General features: G+C 41.5%; 1 protein-coding gene and 1 pseudogene across 1 annotated transcript; one reads left to right on the plus strand and one right to left on the minus strand.

Moving 5' to 3' along the window:
- Positions 1 to 1,584: 1,584 nt before the first annotated feature.
- gdf5 (growth differentiation factor 5) lies at positions 1,585 to 13,336 on the minus strand. The gene is made up of 2 exons (XM_074673332.1): positions 11,854 to 13,336; positions 1,585 to 3,390 (listed from the first exon to the last, which is right to left on the minus strand). The coding sequence occupies exons 1-2, from the start codon at positions 12,719 to 12,721 to the stop codon at positions 2,408 to 2,410; spliced, it is 1,851 nt and encodes a 616-aa protein (XP_074529433.1). The 5' UTR covers positions 12,722 to 13,336; the 3' UTR covers positions 1,585 to 2,407.
- Positions 13,337 to 20,372: 7,036 nt separating this feature from the next.
- LOC141789281 (E3 ubiquitin-protein ligase TRIM39-like) lies at positions 20,373 to 21,757 on the plus strand (annotated as a pseudogene).
- The last annotated feature ends 338 nt before the right edge of the window (positions 21,758 to 22,095 follow it).

Consider the following 22,095-nt stretch of genomic DNA (forward strand, 5'->3'; position numbering starts at 1 on the left):
ATCTGCTCCAGTTGACCAATCAGGTCAGACTTGCTCCTGATTGGTCAAAAAAGGGAATCGCTGACGTTGGCAAATCACCAAAATCCAAACAGCTTGTTTAGGTCAGTATTTTACATTCACAAGCACTACTAAGTTCAGGTTTTGTCATTAAATATCACATTTTGTGGGCTGGGAGGAAAGCCAAAGACCCACAAATTTCACTAAAAGACTTAAAGGGCAACTCCGTTTTTTTGACACCTGGACCTTATTTATAGGTGTGTGCATGCTCATATATTCACTCAGACAAACATCGTGCAGCTCAGAGTCCTTCAGAAGTTATTTAGATCCAACCGATTTTTGCCGCACTTAGCGGGGGCCACGGCAAGGGAGCTTCAGCGCGGGACATAATCTCTGCAAAATCGCTCATTTCGGCTATATTCTTTCATCCATCGCCAGTGTTATCATAAAGTCAGCTCGTCTACCGTCTTCAGACTACGACTTCGAGGTTTGACGGTTGTCCTTACCGGTTTGAGCCTGAGTACATGGACGAGGAGCTCCATGAAAGAAGGATGCAGGGAGAGAGATGAAGAGCTGGCTCGAGAACAACAAACAGGAGCACGTCCACGACTCATTGCGAACTGGTGGACAGTGTTCGCCTATGGCAACAGAAGAGGAATGTGTTTGTGATAACGATGGATAGCGATGGATGAAAAAATATAGCCAAAATGAGTGATTCTGCAGAGATTATGTCCCGCCCTGAAGCTCCCTTGCCGTGGCCCCCGCTAAGTGCAGCTAAAATCAACTGGATCTAAATAACTTCTGAAGGACTCCGAGCTGCACGATGTTTGTCTGAGTGAGTATATGAGCATGCACACACCTATAAATAAGGTCCAGGGGCCAAAAAACTGGAGTTGCCCTTTAATAAAGTGATTTTTGCATAATATGGGATCTTTAACCCCTTCAACTGGAGAAGATAGGATCACAGCAGAGCAGAAAACTAGGGCCACATCAAACCTGGGGCCTCAGGTCCACAGCCTCTGTAGATGGGACGCACAATTCGACAACGGGGCCAAACAAGCTCTCCTTGACCTGAGTTTTATAATCACTCCTAAAAACACTTCAGAAGCTCTCATAGTTTAGTCTGTTGTTTGAGATTTGACAGGGAAATACCCTGAGGTTTGGTGAAAGATGGGTATTGAATGATAATTTAAGCTTTTTTCAGCGTCTTACATGAAGAGTCTGAGTAACAGGTGAGAGATGAGGTAGGATGGTCCAGGGTATTGAGCAGTATGTCAATATGTTGGGTCAGAGCATGTTTGGTATTACTTTGTGTTTTTCTTGATGGTATGAATGATTTTATTATTCTTTGTCTAACTTTAGTCCAAAAACTCCAAGAGGAGACACCGCAATTGATGTTTTCTGTCTTATCCTACTAATGCATTAGAGCCACGGGTCAACAGACTTTTTTTTTTAAACAAGCGCTTTATTTTTAACGCTTGACTCGTCATATTCTTCAGCAAAATCTGCAGCAGTTTGTGACATGAACCACAAACACCCAACAAACCAAACTGATCAGATAAATTCTTTGATGAAATCATGGTTTGGTATTCGAAAATATCACAAATTCCTCTGATAGTTTAGTCTACAGAGCCTGTGAGGGGGCAGAGGCTCAGACTGATGGGAGTTTGGAGCTCTGTCAACCAGACATTTTTTTAGATATCAGTTTATGCAACTTTCCCACATTTGGAGCCGGTCAGATTAGCACTTCATCACTGGCCTTTTATTTATACATCAGGAATTCTTTACATGCTTCATAAAAAAGTCTCACATATGGCCAACAAATTACTCTTCATTTTACATCTTAGCAGGCGAAGGCACAACGGCAGATAAGTGCTGGAAAAAGGGCATTTTGGAGTATAATTCAGTACTGCGTCCAGAGACTTTTGATATACAAAAACTTTTTACAACAATCAGGACAAACTAAGAGTTACAAATCTGAAGACAGACATCAACAGGAGTAAAAATAAGTCTGTGAGATCGTTCACTTTTCTTCACAAAGTGTCTCTGATGCATGGATACTTCTCTTACTCATCACCACTCAGCAACTTTTCACCAAGTTTAAGTGAGTGGGTGTTAAAGAGCATCCCCTCAAGGAGTTTATGTTTCTCTGTTTAGTCTGAACACAGTTTAGCAGTCTTTGGTATGCAGTCTGATAGTCCACTTGAGTGTGAAGAGTAATGCCTGCTGCATAGCTGTGAGTTCAGTCATAGTCCTCAATGTTAAACCTGTTTCTCTCAGATGTTATCTTCTCGGTATAAATCTGTAGGTGGATGAAAAACGATTCTGTTGTCCCTCAAAGGAAAGGACAGAGTGCATCTTTCAGCCCCCGTCTTGTTTTTGTTGTTGTTGTTTTTTTTCCCTTGCTTTGCTACCTGCAGCCACAGGACTCCACCACCATGTCCTCGTACTGCTTGTAGACAACGTTATTGGCTGAGTCTATGTACAGGATGCTGATAGGACTAAGTCTGGTTGGCACGCAGCAGGTGGGTGGTGTCGAGTCTGGATCCATGGAGTTCATCAGGGTCTGGATGATGGCGTGGTTGGTTGGCTCCAGGTGTGAGCGAATGGGGAAGTCACAGGCGCCATCACAGTGAAAGGCCTCGTACTCCAGCGGAGCGATGATCCAGTCGTCCCAGCCCATCTCCTTGAAGTTCACATGGAGTCGTCTGCGGTTACACCGCGGCCTGGTTTGAGTCTTCACCACCTGATGCTGGGGGAGGGACTGTGGTGCTCCCTGCGGAGGTTTTTTGGGCCCTCTTGCAGCAGGAGCTCGGCGCATTCGTCTCTGGGTGAACAAGTATTCATAGACAGTTTTGTTGTCGTGGCCCGACCTCGCTTTAATCTCATTGTAAAAAAGGTCCCGCTTCTTGCTTTTGCCAAAAGCCAAGAAAAAAGCCTTTTCTTTGTTGGTCCTTCCAGGTCGAGCGAACCCCAGAGATCGCAGGTCCATGGGGCGCCCACCTCTGTGCTCCAGAGCTTCCAGTTCAAAGCACAGCTGCTGAGAGTGCTGGTGCTGCTGGTTCCTAAAGCCTTTAAAGACTTTCAATATGTCAAACACTTCCCATTTGCTGCCAAATCCGCCTCCACCGAGCAGATCATCCATGGTTTTTGTCTGGAGCAGAGCAGCCTGTTGTTTACCTGACGCACAGGTGTACAGCTTCAGGCACGGGGACCAGCCTCCTGCACCCCCTCCTCCTCCTCCGTCAGCGGCGGCAGATCCAAAGAAGGCTCTCCGTGGGTCAGACAGGCGCTTCCTCAGGATGCGTAATTCAGCCCCCAGGAGCCCGTCTCGTTCCAGAGAGCTGACATTGAAGTGATACCTCTGCCGTCTCAGCTGGGGCCCACGCTCGTCTGTGAGGGAGGACAGGGATACAAGAGCAGAGGCAAGGAAATGTGAGTAAAAGCTGAGCAAAGACAAATGTATCTTGACAGGAGTACGCCAGCTGAATCTGCTGCAAACAGACTGAAATAAACACACAAACATACATTTATGTACGCAGACTAACACATGAGCAGATGTTTCAAATCCTGCACCTACACATAAGGTCCCTGGATAATGAAAAGTCAGTTTTTTCAGGCAAGAAACCCAAATCAAACTCTAGTTTTGGCCAAAACAATTCCATCCAAATGCTGTTTCCAGGACTTCAAATATATGTTTAATTTTTTGGAATACTGTCTTTCTGACAACATCTTAAAAAGTTGGAAATACAGCCGCTCTTTTTGTTGTATTTTTCTGACATAATTAATTGCTGAATTAAACACGCTGTTGAAAGGCTTGTTGACATAGGAAGGAGACAGCAGATTTTCCTCCCTACAGCAAACACAAACTACAAAGACAAATATGATTTAAACACCAATAAGAAAAATACTACCAAAGATCATGCTAATATCGCCCCTGAAGGCAGATGTCAACACATGTTTCACACTTTCTCTCACACACGGCTCTACACTCAGGCACCAGAATAAAGTGAACGGTGCGGTGTGTCATGTTTTCTTTTGTTGTCAGTGAAGGAAACCAGTGAACCTCCATGTCTAAATGAAATCCAGCAATGAAATCCACTACAGCACACACACACACACACACACACACACACACATACACACACACACACACACACACACACACACGCACACACACACACACACACACACACACACACACACACACACACACACACACACACACACACACTAGCAGCAGCAGAAGATCTCTCCCCTCTGTTCGCTCCTTCTCACGTTATCCCCCACTTCTATCCAGGACTTTAGCATGCATCGAAAAGTACATTAGAACCAGACAAAGAGACCACATCAGACTGTAAACAGGCCTGCTATTTAGACCTGCAGCTATCTGCTGTACCATCCCTCACACACAAGTACACACAAGTACACACAACCAACAGTGAGAGGGAGAGAAAACTGGCGCTCACAGCTGGAGAATTTTTCCTAATAAGCTCAATACAAAACTGAAGATGAAGCTTCAGTTAACATTGGTTGGAGGGCTGTGTCACAGGAGGTAGGGCAAGTTGTCAACAAAAAGGTAGACTCTCAGATCAGTCCCCTGTTCCTGAAGGTTGACCAGAAAGCTGTGCCAGAAATGAAAAAGTGTGACAAAGTATTTTGATTTAAAGCATGTCATCTCTGCATACACGGTATGTGTGAAGGTACATGTGAGCATGAAGTGTGGGGAACTAAAAACTTGCTCTAGAAGAGAATAAAGAAATTATATTCTAAAGAAAAAATGTACATATGAAATATAAAGATGAAAATTAAAACTATATTTCGTTACGTTTTCAGCTCACTGATACACTTTTTGGCACACCTATCTAAAAGAGAGCTTAGTTGTTTGTGTTTTTTGTTTGGTTCATTTTGGCCCACAGTTGTAAAAGTCAGTTAACTCACTTGTACACTAATGCACACTAATTATACTAATAGGGAATTAGTGCAATGTAAGTAGTGTAAACAGAGACAACACATCTTCCCTCACGTTTGGTCACAAGATCACAAAGACAGGAGAATAAGTCACAGAGTAAGAAAAGTGAAATAGAATAATAAAGAAATGAGGAAATATCTCAAGGAGCAGTACCATCACCTTTGGGTACTGGATAAAGGCTTTCCACAAAACCTACAAAAAGCTTCCATGTTTTGTTAAAAGTTGCAGTGGACCTTTTTCAATGAGTTTCTTTTTTTTTTTTACTTTAACTTAAGATTTCTTGTATTCATTTATCCTGCGTTGAAGGAAAGGCGTGTTTTCGTTTGATTGTTAAGGGGGAGTTAGAAATTTAGGGCAAAAAAGCACTTTCAGGAGGTCAGGAATAATGGGGATAATAATCCTTGAACTTGCCGCTCAAAAGTTTGGTCGGGCATTTTTTAAGTCACTTTATCTCACTGAAAATGTGTTGGAGTGAGTAAAACCTGATTGGGTCGTGTCTACTTCATCTTCCATGCATTTAAAAAGCAAAGAGTTATAGGGATAAAAGGAGAGTAAGTTAAAGTGTTTAAGAACTGTCTGAGGGATTTAAAAATATGTGACCAATCATTAAGCTAGGGACAAATCCAAAACTCAGGCAAGGAACTGACAGGGAGGCGAAGCTTTCCACTGCTGCATACAAAGCCAATGATAGTTTTAAGTAACTGACCAAAATGTTTACCTCTAAAAAAAATGACCCCAGAAATCCCTCGCATAAATAAATAAATAAAAGCTGAAATTTTCTACTGGGTAGGGTGGACTTTAGTTTGGATATATGAAAAGAAAAACCGTACTGGAGGGTAGAGTTGATCAAGAAAATAATGGGACCAGAGGGAGATCCCTGTGGTACCCCATATGAAAAACATCAATGCACAGACTCATTTCCTTGGAGTTCCATGTTAAACAATTGCTCCATCAGCGGGATATGCTTATTGATCTCAGAGTTTTTGTCACTAACAGCAGTTTTAGTGCATTTATTGTTTATTTATATTTATGGGACATCGAGAGGTTTAGATGGCAAACTTAGTTTCAAAAAGCAAAGTCTAAGTCTTGTTCAAAAGCAAAATGTTCTTTAACAAAAATCTGGTAATGGAGCCCAGCATTATTCTAGGCAGGTCACAGGGTTTTTGACTCAAACTGTTATTATAACTGAATTGTAGAATAAGTCTGTTAATATGTCTGTTTTTTGTTTTTAACTGTTTTTAACATTGTAATGTATATTAAGAGTGTTTTTGTCAGTAGACATCAACGTGTGGGGATAGAGGGAAGAGAGGGATGAAGAAAAGAAATACACAGAGAAGAGAAAGAAAGAAAGAGGAAGTGTGCTAATGTGAACAAGTGTGTGGGAAGAGATGTGTCAGGCGATCAGTTACACCTTCCCTCACCCCCTCAACATGTGGAGGGGGTCAGCGGTGATTTGCTGAGGACACACTAAACAAATAAAGCCCAAATTAAAAGTACATTAAGTGTCTGAAATGTAAACCTTTAGCAGGACTAGAAATATTAAACTCTGCTCATTTAAACATTGTTTTAAACAGTTTTACACCCTAAACATAACATTTCACAGGGGGGCCACCCTACTTGTGGCTGTGAGGAGTGTTTATTTACCCTCCTGAGGCCGTATATCACCCAGAGAAGCAGTGCTGCCAATGACTGACCAGATGCTTAGACACCCACACACACACAAACACACTCACATTCTCACTTGGAGAAACCAAAATTAAACAGAGAACATCAGAGAATGCACAAGTTTATAGAGTGCGCATTCAAAGCCCTGGCCAAAGCCTTAAAGACTTTACAGACGTGGTTTGTATGATGAAAACATTCAGATTTCTTCAAAATATTTTCAGAAAAAGAGAGTGTTGAGGAAAATGTTAAAGAAATCAAGCAGACTTTTTAGAGAACAATCATCTTCATCAGGACCAAGTGGGTGTGGTTTGATTAGGTCTCTTTGATAGAGCTGGAAACAAAGCAAACAACCAAACAACTGTCGTTAAATCTTTGATTAAAATAAGTGCACAATAACTGGTGACATCACATTTTAAAAATGCATGAATCATGCCAAAAGAGACCTGATTACAGCCATCCTTGAAGCAAAATAACCAACGTTGTTGTCTTAAAGGCTGTGTTCTCTACGATAAGGAGGTAGTTAGAAATCTGGATTCTTGCAGCTTTTAAAGGAACTGAATTTTTATTTTATTCAGAAAAAAATACATGTATGGTACATGTACAATATAAAATACAGTGAGCTGGTTGTCAGGGTTAGGGTTAGGCGAAACAGAATACTGTCAGTAAGATTACAAACTTTGGGTTCATACTCACTGCATTGTGTTGATGTTTTGAATCACCCTCTACATTACATTACTACATTCATATTACTACACTGTCTTGCTTATTTCCCAGCTACCAGCTAAATATACAAGAAAGTTGATACTAAAGGCCTTTGTACACTGACTATGTTTTTTTGGATGCATTTTTTGGATCCGTAAAAAGAAAAGTCACTTGAAGAGACCTTGCAATCTGACTCCCATGTGTTTTTTTTTTTAACAACTGGGAAAATTTGCAGTGCAGATAAAAGGTAATGATCAAGCAAAGACTATGATTTTGTGGCTTTTTCACAACTTGAGAAAAGAAAACTGAAAACACCGTTACTTAAAATAAGACAGAAGCAAGGAGAGTTTCACCTGTTGGTATACGTCCTAAACAGCTGCTGGCAGTATGTTTCAGGTAGGCACACACAGACAGACACAAATACACAAGTCTTCATTCATCACCTAGCCCTAAATTACAGAAAATGTGAAAATGTGATGTTGCAAATAGCCTATGCCATCACTGAATAGTCAACGAGATGGGCAGATGCCAAAAAATGCAAAACACAAACCTGTTCTGGAAAAAATTAATGACAGACAAAAGTATCTGAGTGTGTAAACATGATTGGCGTACCATGGGATTGAATTTCTTTTCTTAACATGCATCAATTGCAGACAAAAAAAAGGAACTAGTGTGCAGAGGCCTTGGGTTTATACTTAGAGATTGTTTTTTAGATTTCTAATTGATGAATTTATGCAGCTTTCATATAGTTCCTTAGATTTAGGCCTTGTACACACTTGTACGCCAAAAGGATACCTGTATGAACCGGAGTTCAAAGGAATACAGAGTTCAAAGGAATACAGAGGAGACATTCGCGGTGTCCGCGGATGTTTCCTCTGTATTCCTTTCAGTCGCCATCTGTAGCAGCTCCTCTTCTGTGAGCTCCGGTTCATACACGTATCCTTTTGGTTCCAAAGTGAATGGAACTTCATCGTCGCTGTCATAGTCACTCATTTTGAATTTCCTACGCTGCCTCACAATCCTTAGAGTACAAACAAAAGAATTACGATACTTGATCAAACTTACACAAGGCTACAACCGGCGCCCGAAGCATAGCTTGTTTACATTCCCTACAGCTGGAAGGAGGAGTGGGGACGGAGCGCACTAGCGCTGCGCGGAAGGACACATGACCAGTTAGTTAGGTCTGGATAAATGTTTATATTTCTGAAGACTTAATGTACTTAAAAAAATATTTTATGTAGCGTACTCTTAAACTGTGGTATTACTTTTTGATTTGAGTTCTTGTAGGCAGAGAAAATAGCCTTTGAATTTGGTACCGTCTCTCCCTGTTAGCGCCTATTTCCTCGTCACCATCGATTGCAGTCTGTGTCTTACTGAGGGAGAGGAGACAACTTTCTACTGTATCTAATGTCCTTAGTGGTCACATAGAGCTCATACAACCCCACTTCAAAAAAACTGAACTGTCCCTTTAAGGATGGTAGCATATATGGTAACAGTATCCCTATGAGCCTTTTTGTGGGTGGAATTATTAATGAACCTAGTGGTAACTTTAATGTCTCAACATTAGCCTGCTGTACAAACAACATCAACCGTAATTTTCACAACATTTTCACTCAAGGTGAAGTCCAAATATTCATTCTAATTTGCATTTTAGCAAGTGCAGAAAACAAAAGCAGCACCTCTATAAGGTCTTCTCCATCGTGACTTTTTATTGACCTCTTTTCCCACTCAACCATCCCTGCAGCTCTGTCGAAGCCCACATCATGCCACACTCTGTGGTTGCTTTAATCAATATTTGCTTCACTCAGCTCCTGCTTTGCTTTAATACATGTGCATAAAATAATGTTGTATGGTTGGGCATCCAGCTGTACCTGAAAACTAACTCAACCTCCTCTGCAGAACATCTCATCTTCAGGTCAACCTGCTGCCTGGAGGAGATAAAGGATGGACCAATCAATACAAAAAGCTCAAAGCTGAAGCCTTAATCTTAAAGACCTGCATTGAAATCTCTGTAAAACTGCTTCCTCGTATCAAGAACATCCCTTAACTCTGCCTCTTATTAACTCTCCCATGATGCTGAAAAACGTAACCATGTCTCTGTCCCCTCTAGGCCACTCTTTGAAATCACACATCTCATCAAGATCCATAGCAAGAGCCTCTAAACGCTCCAATACATCCAAATAGCACAGCTGGAATCCTGATGACAGTGTGTGAATATAAACAAGTCTTCATCCTGCAGTCACCACAGTGGCATCCCTTCTCACTCAGGATACAACATACAGGATAACACACAGGATGCATCAGAAGAACAAGTTCCTGAGTTGGAATATTTACACCCACACCTGATCAATGGGTCAATAGCTCAGAAACACAGGGGCTAGAGTTACTGACTTGATGATATTTTCCATAGACATGATGGTCAAACAATGTTTTGTTCTTGGTTTTTAACAAATGGTTTTATGCTTAGTTGGATTTCTCGCCTACCTCACCTGATCTGTTTCCTTTAAACCTTCAGTACTGGAAACAGTTTTCATCAAAGAGTTTAAACTCTCTCAGTAGTGACATCTCACTCATCTTCCTCATGGAAACCATGTTGTTTGTTGTTTGTTGATACAACATGCAGACTCCCTAAAGTGAAAGCAGGTGAATACACCACAGTCAGTGATGAATGACTTCCCAACTCTGAAACTGGGACGGCCTGAGGAGCACATGAATGCAGCATGAAGTAAAGTTAAAGCTCTTCTGTTCTGTTCAGTGTGCTGCCAAACGTCTGGTCTCACACCTACCCCCTCATGGCGGTTACAGGCACTGAAAATTTACAGAACTTGCAGGACATGTTGAAGATGGCCTTTTAATTAGAGGTAGACCGATATATCGGGCCGATATTTGGACATTTGTCTCTATCAGCCATCGGCCGTATTTTCTTTTAAAAAGCCAATTTTTGATCCGTTGTATAAAATGACGCAATTTTTGATCAGGCACAAAAAAGATGAGCACCTCAAACTTGTGGAACCACTTGGATACATTACATACTTTTGTTCAAATTATATTAATAAGTTTAAATTTCTTTTTGACATTTTAAGAAGAGTGTCAATGTTTACTACTGCTTGTTACATTGTGTGTTTACTCAGACAAAATATTTCATTGTTTTGAAAGCTGAATAAATGTTCAGAGGACTGGACACGACTTGTTGTAATATATTTCTTTTAGTTGCTCAGAAATTGCTGCGTTTCACAAAAATATGTATTTATTTAACAATCGGCCTGAATATCAAATTGGAAAAATCGGCTATGCATATCGGCATCGGCTGCCCAAATTTGGAATGCATCTGCATCGGCATCGGCCCCCAAAAAACCCATATCGGTCGACCTCTACTTTTAATAATTTATACATTATAAAGAGCCATTATGGTGAATATAAAAAATAAAAAAATGATAAAAAAATATCCTCACAGAAGCTTTAAAGTTAAAGAAGATATCTATCACACAAACACTCCAGAGCTCTACTTTTTACATTTTTCAATAAATGACTATACAAATAGACATATATATTGAGATCAACTCGTTAAATAAAACATAGGAAAAAAATGATAGATAATACAACATAGAGATATTGGGATTTAGACTGATCTATTTGATGACATGGGAAGGAGCCAAGTAAGCTCTCTCTTCCTGCTGGTCTCAATGATGCTTCTATGTTTAAACATCAATATTTGTATTAATTTATTTCTTTATTTCAGACAACAAGAAAAGTCTAGGTTTAATGTTAAACTGTCCCTTGTAGATGTCTGATAGCTCACTCAGCTTGCATCAGCTTTGAATTCAGTTTCACTGGTTCATGTACAACAGTCATCTCTTTTCCCATCATCCCCTCCGCGTGCGTGTCTGTAGGTGTGTGTGTGTATAAGAGCAGCTGACCTTCCTGACTCCTCTCCAGATGCTCTAACTCTTTCACCTCACGAACTTCCCAACACAGGCACGTCTACATTTAGACAATTTACAGCCCTGTTTTCCAGAGCAGCCCTCCTCCAGAAACCTCCAGACTGGTGCTTGACCTCCTGTGCTCTCCCTCACATCTCTGAGCCAGGAGTCAGACATCATCTTCTCTTCAGTTCAGCGTCAAGCTTTCTGCTTACAGCGGGGCTCATGTCCCAACTTTGGTCAGGCAAGTTCTGACTCAAAGAGTTTATAAGCACCATCCCTTCATCACATATTTGAATAACACCAAGAGACACAATGAGGACCAACTCCAAGAGAAATACTCAGTGAATAAAAAGCCTTTGCTGTTTCAGTCTGTAACAGACTGCTAATGTCATTCACTCCTCACAAGGGCCAAACAAAATAATGAAGCTCGATTCATAAAGTTTTTCTTATGGAGTTCAGAGAGGTTAGACGTACAACTTGTCTTCTTCATTCACATTAATTTATTATTTAGCTGTGGTAAATTAAATGACTGCCTCCTGCCTCTTGTAAAACTCAAACAGCATTAGCAAAAAGAGGAAAGCCTTCTGAGTTTACCTTGTCCTTTGTCCACGAAGCTAGTGATGGTGTTGGCCAGACCCGCTTCGTGCAGCGCGCTGCTGTTCAGGTCCCCGGAGGTCAGAGACCAGTACAGCGACAGCATGTAGTCATGGGGGATAACCAGCGGCTGTTTGTGATGCATTTCCCGGTTGAGTACTTTGGGGTTTTTGAAGCTGGCTCCTCGCTGCGCCACTGGACCCGAGGTCTGCTGCTTCTGCTGATTTTGCGCACTGGCTGCTCTCTGTGGCGGTCCCATGCGTACCGGAGAAACTGCGCTCGCTCCTGGAGCAGCTTTCCCAGGCTGTTTCCCCGGAGGGACAGACCTTCCAGCTGCCGCCGTCCCGACTCCTTTCCCAGCTGCATTTGAGCTAAAAGATGCAGGCGCGTGCGCTTTAACGTGAGTATCCCCGCCAGGCAGCCAGGAGCGCACAGCCTCTTTGCGCCCTAGGTTGACCGCTCTGTCCCGCTGTTGCTGCGCACGATTCAGTGGAACCGCTCCGCTGCGCAGTTGCGAGGATGAGGAAACAGATTCCTTGGCTAAAAGTTTTGTCTTAACAGCCGCTGTTTCCCCCTTGATTAGCGGTGGACCTGCACGGATTCGCGTAATCCTCGCTGGACTCACTGGTGAGGGTTTCCAAGTCCCCGGAGCGATCACCACTTGCCTCCCTGCGGTTGCTGCTGATCCACCGATTCCTCGGTGGGTTTGCTCCCCGTCTCCGCCGCCTGCTACGCGCTTCACTCCCTCTCCAAGCCGGTGTTGGTGTTGCTCGATCGGTCTGCTCCGGCTGAGTGAACCGAGGACTGGATGTAGGTAAATGAGAGTCCAGCAGCTCAGCAGGAGAGAGAGAAGCTTCACAACATTCATCCTAATGTCCTTGAGCCCTTTTCCAGGCCGTCATTGTATTACACATGAGTTTGTTCAAATTAAATTCTTCTGTTTGATTAAAATAAGAGGGGAAAGTAGTCCAGTTCTGTCCGAGTTATTCATCCTCTGAGTTTGTTCTTTGCTCTGCCACAGATGAAATGCATGAGAAGTGCCTCTCCTGTCTCAAAAAGGCTGCAGACATTTACGAAGTTGCAAAAGCATGGATGCGGATTATGACCGAGTTTAATAAATTGAAGAAACAAATCCTGCAAACCTTTATTCCCCCATCCGTCATGTGTAAGCACCATAGCGCTGCAGAGATCCTGCCTGCAGTGGAAGAAAAGAAATCCAAGAAAAGACGGAGAAAAGGTGCACTTGCTCTAAACACTCCGCGGCACCATTCTGCTGGATATCTTGTAAGAAACTTCTTTAAATCCCACTTTTTTTTCCAAGAGAGGCAAGAATGGCGTAATGCCGCTGCCTCCGTTTTTTTTTCTCTTTCCCTTCAAAGTTTGAACTCCGTCCAGTGAAAATATTTCACTCACACACCAACCTGCAGGTGCTCGAAAAATCCTCCAACAAACCTGAGCGCAGGAATTGGAAACGGAATTCCAGAGAGCTGTTTTAATTACGCCGTGATGTCATGCTGTCCGAAGTCATTTAACAGCAATATTTCTTCTCAAATCTTCCTCCCCACTTTCCACCGATGACTCACACAAGCTGTAACACAAAATGTCAAAAAAAAAAAAAAAAAACTGCCCCCCATACACACACACACACACACACACACACACACACACACACACACGCACACACGCACACACACACACACAGTCTTTGGGGGAAAAAAAGAGGAAAACTTTGCATTATGTCATCTGAAGTAAGCACTTTATGCCTCTGCTTTCTCCAAACAAAAATGCTTCTTAGCGTCAGGGCTGCCCTGTCACACACACACACCAGAGTCACATTAAGCATTGTAACAGGAAAAGTATCTAAAGTCTCACTTTTGTGCAGTTGATGATACCCCACTCATACTTCTTGTGAACAAGAGGTACTCACCGAAAAGTTTTCAGATTCTTGTGTTGCAACAGGCATCCTTCATTTCTCCAAACTTATTTAAAGGCCCTGTGGAGATTTTCATTATTATGTTGATTGGAGTGACACCTCTGGCCAGAATCTTTTTTTTTCTGGGATAAAAACTCTGTTGGTGACTCTACTCTGACTCAAAATGTGCTAATGGCACAGGTTTGGACTCAGGCTTGGGCGTCATTAGGGCTTGGAGGTGGACTCAGGCTTAAATATCAATAAATGCTTTGTTTACTTGTATTTCTTATTTCTTCTGGTTTCAGGTCCTAGTAACATCACTTTTCATGCCCTGGCTGGTGCGTGGCTGCATGAGTGTTCATGTGCTTCTCATTCAGCAACAGTGTATAGCAAGATGTCAAGGGACGTTTCTATGGCTAATGCTGGCAAATGCACATCAAAATGTACGCTAAGTTAGAAAAAAAAAAAAAAAGAAAAACAATGAGAAGAAGACGGGGTCCAACTTTAACAGAAATCTGTCCAGGATGTACCCAGAGAATGAGTAGAAGGCAATCCTAATGTTACTTTGACTGTTGATAATGTTGTCATAGCCTAGCTGCTAAATAACCATGTTAGCTCCTAAAGTTACTTAAATATGGTTCCATGATGTTTGGTTAAATTATGATATGTTCTTAACTTCAAAAGTACATCCTCCAGTAGATGGTTTAAGTAGCATTATATGAATAAATTTTGACTGCAGTCAGGTCTCTCTACATATTAAAAATATAATCGTAAGTTGAAGAGTGACGTACATAAGTATTTATTATATGCATTATACTTACAGTCTATGCAATTGAGCCAAGGTTTCTGGTAGAGAATCTTTACTTAACTGTAACACTGTAAAATTCAACTGAATGTGTTTTCTGTACATCTAAATTGTCCAACACAGTCCAAGTTTACACAGCCAATAATTTGGAGTCGCGGTAACAATTCCTTTCCTGAACTCTATCTTGTCAATAACATAATGAAAGTTAGACACTTAAAGTTCCACTAGGTGAGTTTCCTGTGTCCTGCTCTGGGAACTTTTCTAGGAGTCGGGCTAAGGTACTGAGGACTCAACCTGGACTCCACTCACATTTTTTCTTTGGAGACTCCAACACGGACTCAGACTCAGACTTGAGCTATGGTGCCTCGACTACAACACTGACACCAGCACCCAATGTAATAAAGATATCATCCATGTTGTTTGACTGATTTTACAGAAACTTCGGTTTCATCACATTGTCAACAGGTAGAGATGAAATCTGAATCCTTTCTGTGAATTGATCGGTACAGTTAAAGAGAGGGTATTCAGTTACGTATGCATATTTTTTGTTATATTATATTATATTATATTATATTATATTATATTATATTATATTATATTAATAATAATAACATGCTGATTTTTAAACCTGGACATATTCATGTGTTGTAGACATTTCTAAATCTGTCGGTAAACTGCTCGAAATGGTCCATTCGAAGAAATAAGTTAATCTATAAGGTTAAAAAAAATCATGAAATCTTCCCAAAATCTTCATGAGACTTGTTGAATTGATGAGGGCATCACATAGGGTTCTTTCAACTGGTAAAGATCAGGAAAGATACATTGAAGGAGCGAGCGGGCCTCAAACACCAAGATCTGCCCATAGCTCTGCCCCAAAAAGGCTTCCTGGGGACTAGCCAATCAGAGGGAAGGTTTTTGTTAGTTAGTTTTTTTGTTTGATTGTTTGTTTGTTTGTTTGTTTTAATGCACAATGCCCCCTATTTTGTATAATCTTAGTACTGTATTATGATTTATGATCTATGTTTTATATTCTCCACCTCTGAATTTTCTTTCCTTCATGAAAAGACAGGGGGCTTTGTTTTGTTTCTAAAACTCTGTGGAGGTTGGATTTACAATGCCACAAGGAGCGCCAACTTAATGTCATAAATTCAGCTTAGACCAAGCTCGAGGAATAATTACCAGGCACAAAGCTTGGGTTCAGATTTGGAGATCTTGGCAGTCAATGAGGGTCTCTGGTGGTTTGTAACACTAGCTGTGTTCTGGTACAGTGTTTGTCTTACTGCTCTGTCTCTCTGAACTTTCATTCTTTATTTTCTTTGTTGGAGTCACTGCACAGCTCTGTGTATGATGGATGAACAGAAGTGATTGGATAATATGAGGCTGTCATGGATCACACATAAACTCAACCTGATCCAGTCAATGTGATTAAACAGCAGAGAGATGTGAGTAACTGTGACTGGCCAAGTAGCTGCAGTAAAGATGAGGCTCACTAACAGCTTTATGTTTGCTGTTTCTGTAAAATATACTCCAGCCTGATGCATAAGCACACTGTGTTGATTTCCTCTCAGGCATTTCAGTTTGTGGTTGTGTTTCAGAGAGCCAGACTGACTTTATTTGCTAATAACTGTAGAACAAGAAATCAAAGAATTACCTGCCTTTACATTTGATCTGGGTTTAAGTTTATGGCTACAGAAGCAGCTATTAAAACCGTAATGTTTTTTAACATAAAAAACATAATGTACCATTTTGAAATAGAAGACGTGAAGTTATGGAGGGTGATAAAAGGAACCACTTAAAAATTGTCAAAATTTTATTGATGTTGTCTTAAGTTACTGTCCCAAAGTTGCTTGTTCAATGAAATGTGCTAGATCTGTGTCTGTTCTGTTTCCACTACATTGCATTTTGACTGCATGCCCTCTCATCTGTTAACTCACACCGGCTGCATGTTCAGTGTGGTACATTGCAGGGCTTCCACACAGCTGGAGTCACAAGATCGAGGAGTTCCTGTGCTTTCCACCCCATGATAGGATGCCCATCATTAATGATGGGCTGTGAAACCCATAGACTGTATGAACTATGAATGTAGTCTCCACGACATCACCTGTCTGTTCCTGGAACATAAAAACTGGCTGGTTGGCAGTTTCCAGTATTTCTGCAGCAAGCCTCATGCAGATTCTAGATGAACCACAACTTTTGGCACCTTCGCGCAGGCTTCATTTTTTTGTAACCGCTTAATCAAACCTCAAACCTGTTGACCTCTGGTCTGACCCAGGGTATTATATGTCCACAAAGAATATATTAGTTTGAAAGTCATCAGATGTGAGGCTGCACGGTGGCACAATGGTAAGCACTGCAGCCTCACAGCAAGAAGGTCACCGGTTCGATTCCAAGCTTGGCTGGTGGGCCTTTCTGTGTGGAGTTTGCATGTTCTCCCCGTGTATGCATGGGTTGGCTTCCTCCCACAGTCCAAAAACATGCTCATCAGGTTAATTGATAACTCTAAATTGTCTGTAGGTGTGAGTGTGTGCGTGAATGGTTGTCTGTCTATGTGTCAGCCCTGTGTTTGACCAGCAACCAGTCCAGGGAGTACCCCGCCTGTCGCCCAGTGGCAGCTGGGATAGGCTCCAGCCACCTGAACAGGATAAGTTCATTCGGTTTTTATACATGAAGTTGTATAAAGGGATCACTGTCAGTGTTCCTCACACATAGAAGGTACCAAACATGTTTGCTGACCATACAGTATGAGCATCTTTCAGGATCAACCTGCGAGTATGGACCTTCTTGTGCTGGAATCTCCAGAGTTTATCAAACGTTATGAAAGAGTGAAAACAAAACATCATGAGGGATGTCTTCCCTTAAATAGGTTTGTATGTGAGGGCAGACGTTTGTGTAAAGGTCACTGTAAAGCCACTGACATATGAACATTTACTGTAGATACAGGCGTATAAACTCCCACGCTGGACACAGACTCCAAGCCCCCAAGTCTGAGTGAAGAAAATGTGGAGCTCAGCAGATAATGAAGCCAACTTTCTATGCAGAAGAAGGAAAAAAACGGGAGCCGTGTGGAGAAAATGTGGTTTTCTTATTCAGACTTGGCTTGTGTGGCATGTGAGAAAAAGAGAGCATGACCTTTGGTTATGTTGCACGGGCAGGAGTATGAAATGACCCATCAAAAATAAGTGAGGTTGAAAATTAACACGATACCGTTCATGTCCACAACCATTTTTACACCTACGAGTGTGATGACAGCAGCAAAGACAAAGTAAAGCAAAGGCTTCATTCCTAATTTTGGTTCCCAAAAGCTTCCACAAGCTCAAACACAAGAAAACTAAAGAAATCTAAAACCCAAATCATTGATCAATCATGTATCCCCTGATACCCTGTGAAACTCTTTAGTCAGGTAACATTTAAAACATCATCTCTGGAGTCTCATTTGTTATGTTTTCTGATGCTTTTTCTCCATTTTGAAGTCTGTTCTCACACTTAATTTGCAATTATGAATATCTATCTGGGCCCTAAGGGCTGAGGCAGCAGATTGATTGGTGTTTCAGCTTAATTAGCAACCATGGGATTGACTACTGTCAGCATGATGCAGCTCTTTCAAACTACTTCAAATGATCATCAGATACTTGTCCGATAAGGAGATCAGAGACAGTTTATTGGAGAGAGTTTATTGGAGAGAGTTTATCAAAGTCCATCAAAGAAAGTCTATCAGAGAGTACATCAGAGAGTGTCTATATGGAAGAGTTTATCTGAGAAAGTCTATCAGAGTCTAGTTTATCGGTAAGAGTTTATCAAAGAAAGTCTACCATAGAAAGTCTATCGGAGAGCAAATCAGAAAGATTCTATCAAAGAGAGTTTATCAGAGAGTTTGTAAGGTTGAGTCTATCAGGGAACATTTTTCAGAGAGAGATTATAAGAGAGTTTAACTGAGAGAGTCTATCACAGGGAATATCAGAGACAGTTTATCAGAAAGAGAAAGTCCACCAGAGAAAGTTTATCAGTCTATCAGACAGAGACAGTTTCTCTGATAGACTCAAGTCTCGAGTGAGCTTATCAGAGGGTTCATCAGAGAGTCTACCAGAGAAAGTTTATCAGAGAGACTATCGGAGAGAGTTTATCAAAGAAAGTCTATTAAACAAAGTCTATCAGAGAGCATATCAGACAGAGTTTATCTGAGAGAGTTTATCTGAGAAAGTTAATGAAAGAGAGTTTATCAGAGAAAGTCTATCGTAGAAAGTTTTTCAGACTCTGCCAGAAAGTTTATTAGACAGATTCTGTTAGAGAGAGTCTATTGCAGAGACAGTGTTAGAGACTGTTTATCAGAGAGAGTTTTACAGAGAGTTTATCAGAGAGGGTCTACCAGAGAGTGTTTATCTGAGAGACTATCGGAGGAAGTTTATCAAAGGAAGTTTATCAAAGAAAGTCTATCAGAGAGCATATCAGAAAGAGTCTATCAGAGAGTGTTTATCTGAGAACGTTTGTGAAAGAGAGTTTATCAGAGAGAGTCTATCATAGAAAGTTTTTCAGAGACTCTGCCAGAAAGTTTATCAGGGAGAGTCTGTCAGAGAGAGTCTATTGCAGAGACATTGTCAGAGATTGTTTTTCAGAGTCTATCAAAAAGAATCTATCAAGCTTGGCACAGACAGTTTATAGTAGAAAGTCTGTCAGAGAGAGTCTTCCAGAGAGTGTATCAGAGAGTTTATCAGAAAGAGTTTATCAAAGAAAGAGTTTATCAAAGAAAGTCTACCAGAGAGAGGTTATCAGAGAGTTTATCAAAGAAAGTATATCAGAGAAACTCTCTGTTAGAGAGAGTGTATCAGAGAAAGCTTGTTTTTTTAGAGTTTATCAGGGGGAATTTATCACAGAGCTCATCAGAGAGAGTTTATAAGACAGAGTTTTTCTCCAATAAACTCTCTCTGAAGAGATCATGACACATCACAGTGCAAAGCTTGTGGCAAACACATTACAGGGGTGACTTGTTCAGGAACTAACCTTGGAGATCACTCACAGAATCTCTGATGTTAATTTGCAGGAGCTCTGCTTTATACAAACTCTGTGAGTTTAACAGATATTTCATTTTTTTATAATAAACTGTACAGATTTGAAAGTTCGCTCTTTTAATTTCAGATATATTCATTCATCCTAACCACATCCATCAACTAACATCTGTTTAGCAGTACAGTGTCTTCAAAAGTTTCCCAACAGCTTCAAACATTAAAAACCATCAACAATGTTTGGGTTTACTGCACAGAGAGAAAAAGTGTAACTTGTATTGCAATCAAAAAGAAAGCTGGACTCATTAAGGAAAGTTCCTTTATTGGACCCATCTCTGTTTTTTTCCAAGCATGCTTTGAAGTGTGAAACATAAATATTATTACTGTAAAAGCCTGCTGCACGCCATCATGTGCATTTCCAGGAATGAATCACTACTATGGTATGAAACACACCCCTTTGTTACATGTAAAGCAACAGCCTAAAGCTAAGGAGGTCTGACTGAGCTCCACCTCTTCCATGACGCATGAGAGACAAAACAGGAAACAGTTTACTCTTTTTTACTCCAGACTGGAAAAAAAACAGACGATCACATTCACCTTTAGATCAAACTCAGGTCTTCCTCTGAGTGAGTCCAGGCAGAGAGAGAAAAAACCTAAAGAACAACCATCTTACCTGCTGACGCCAGGCTGTAAAGGTGAGTTTGAGAAAACAGGACTCAAAGTGAAAGTAAATTTGGGGTTAAGCTAGGATAAGAAAAGGCTCCATGTCTGTCTCCTCTTTTGTTCAGTTTCCCTCAGGCAAAGAATGGCATTCCGATCAGAGGAGGATCTCAGCTGTCCGATCTGCCGGGACGTCTTCAGAGAACCTGTAGTTCTGACATGTAGCCACAGCTTCTGTAAAGACTGCCTGCAGAGCTGGTGGAGGGAGAAACAAACACGTGAATGTCCAGTTTGTAAGATAGTATCTCTGAGTGAACACCCGCCTGTCAGTCTGGTGTTGAAAAACCTGTGTGAAGCCTTCTTGTTGGAGAGAGATGAGAGACCATTGGATGATCTCTGCAGTCTGCACTCTGAGAAACTCAAACTCTTCTGTCTGGACCATCAGCAGCCAGTGTGTCTCATCTGCAGGGACTCAGAAATACATGCTAACCACACATTCAGACCGATTGATGAGGTCGCAAGGCAACACAAGAAGAAACTTTTGGAGTCTTTAAAAGAAAGATTGCAGATTTTCAGGAAAGTGAAACTTAAGTGTGACCAAACAGCAGAGCATATCAAAATCCAGGCACAGAACACAGAGAGGAGGATTAAAAACAGTTTAAGAAGCTACGGAAGTTTCTAAAAGAGGAAGAGGAGGCCAGGCTGTCCACTCTGAAGGAGGAAGAGGAGGAGAAGAGTCAGAGGATGAACGAGAGGATGGAGGCTCTGAGCAGAGAGATTGATGATCTGTCAGACATAGTTGAAGCTACAGAAGAGGAGCTCAGAGCTGAAGATGTCTCATTCCTGCACAACTACAAGGCAGCAGTGCAAAGAGTCCAGCAGCGCCCCTTGTTGGATGATCCACAGCTGCTCTCTGGAGCTCTTATAGACGAGGTCAAACACCTGGGAAACTTGACATTTAACACCTGGAACAAGATGAAGGACCTGGTCTCCTACACGCATATGTTTCTGGATCCAAACACTGCTCATCCAGAGCTCATCCTGTCTGATGACCTGACCAGCGTGAGGCTCGGAGAGGAGAAGCAGCTTCCTGAAAATCCAGAGAGGATTGATAATTATAACTCCGTCCTGGGCTCTGAGGGTTTTAGCTCAGGGACTCATACCTGGGACGTGCACGTGGGAGACAGTAAAGTCTGGACTCTGGGTGTTTCCGCAGAGTCCGTCCAGAGGAAAGGACGTGTTCAGTCTGGATTATGGGGAATCTGGTTCGATGAGGGTGAATACTCTGCATGGTCACCACCAGCTCCGGCCACTGACCTCCTGCTGGGGAGGAAGTTTGAGAGGATCAGAGTGACTTTGGACTGGGACAGAGGGCTGCTCTCATTTTGTGATGCTGATACTGACACACACATACACACCTTTACAGACACTTTCACTGAGAGGCTGTTTCCTTACATTAACACTGTGGATGAACTCTCTCTGAGGATAATACCTCTGAAGGTCTGTGTGAGAGTGGAAAAGAACACTTAGGGGTGGAGGACATCTTAACATATATGGTGCTATTTTTGTTTCCTAAAGCTCCTGTGAAGAGTTTTTAGAGAGTTTTTGACTGATATTAACAGGGATAGCTGTTTATGACCATCACAAGCAAACCAGATCCCAGCAATTGACTACTGAAGATCCTGTACTGTAAATTTCAGTTTTTCATAACCCCTGTGAGGGGGTAGGTGTCAGACCAGACGTTTTTCCTTTACCCTTTCCTGTGCAAATATCTTTGACTATTAGAATAAGAGAGTTTCTACAATATTTTGTTTGTTTGTTTGTTTGTTTTATGTTGTAAGAAACCACTTACTCATATAAAGGACAAG

This window comes from Halichoeres trimaculatus, unplaced genomic scaffold, assembly GCF_033239565.1.
Source record: "Halichoeres trimaculatus isolate MK-OKI-2021-1 unplaced genomic scaffold, fHalTri1.1 fHalTri1_scaffold_1, whole genome shotgun sequence".
Classification (NCBI taxonomy): Eukaryota; Metazoa; Chordata; class Actinopteri; order Labriformes; family Labridae; genus Halichoeres; species Halichoeres trimaculatus.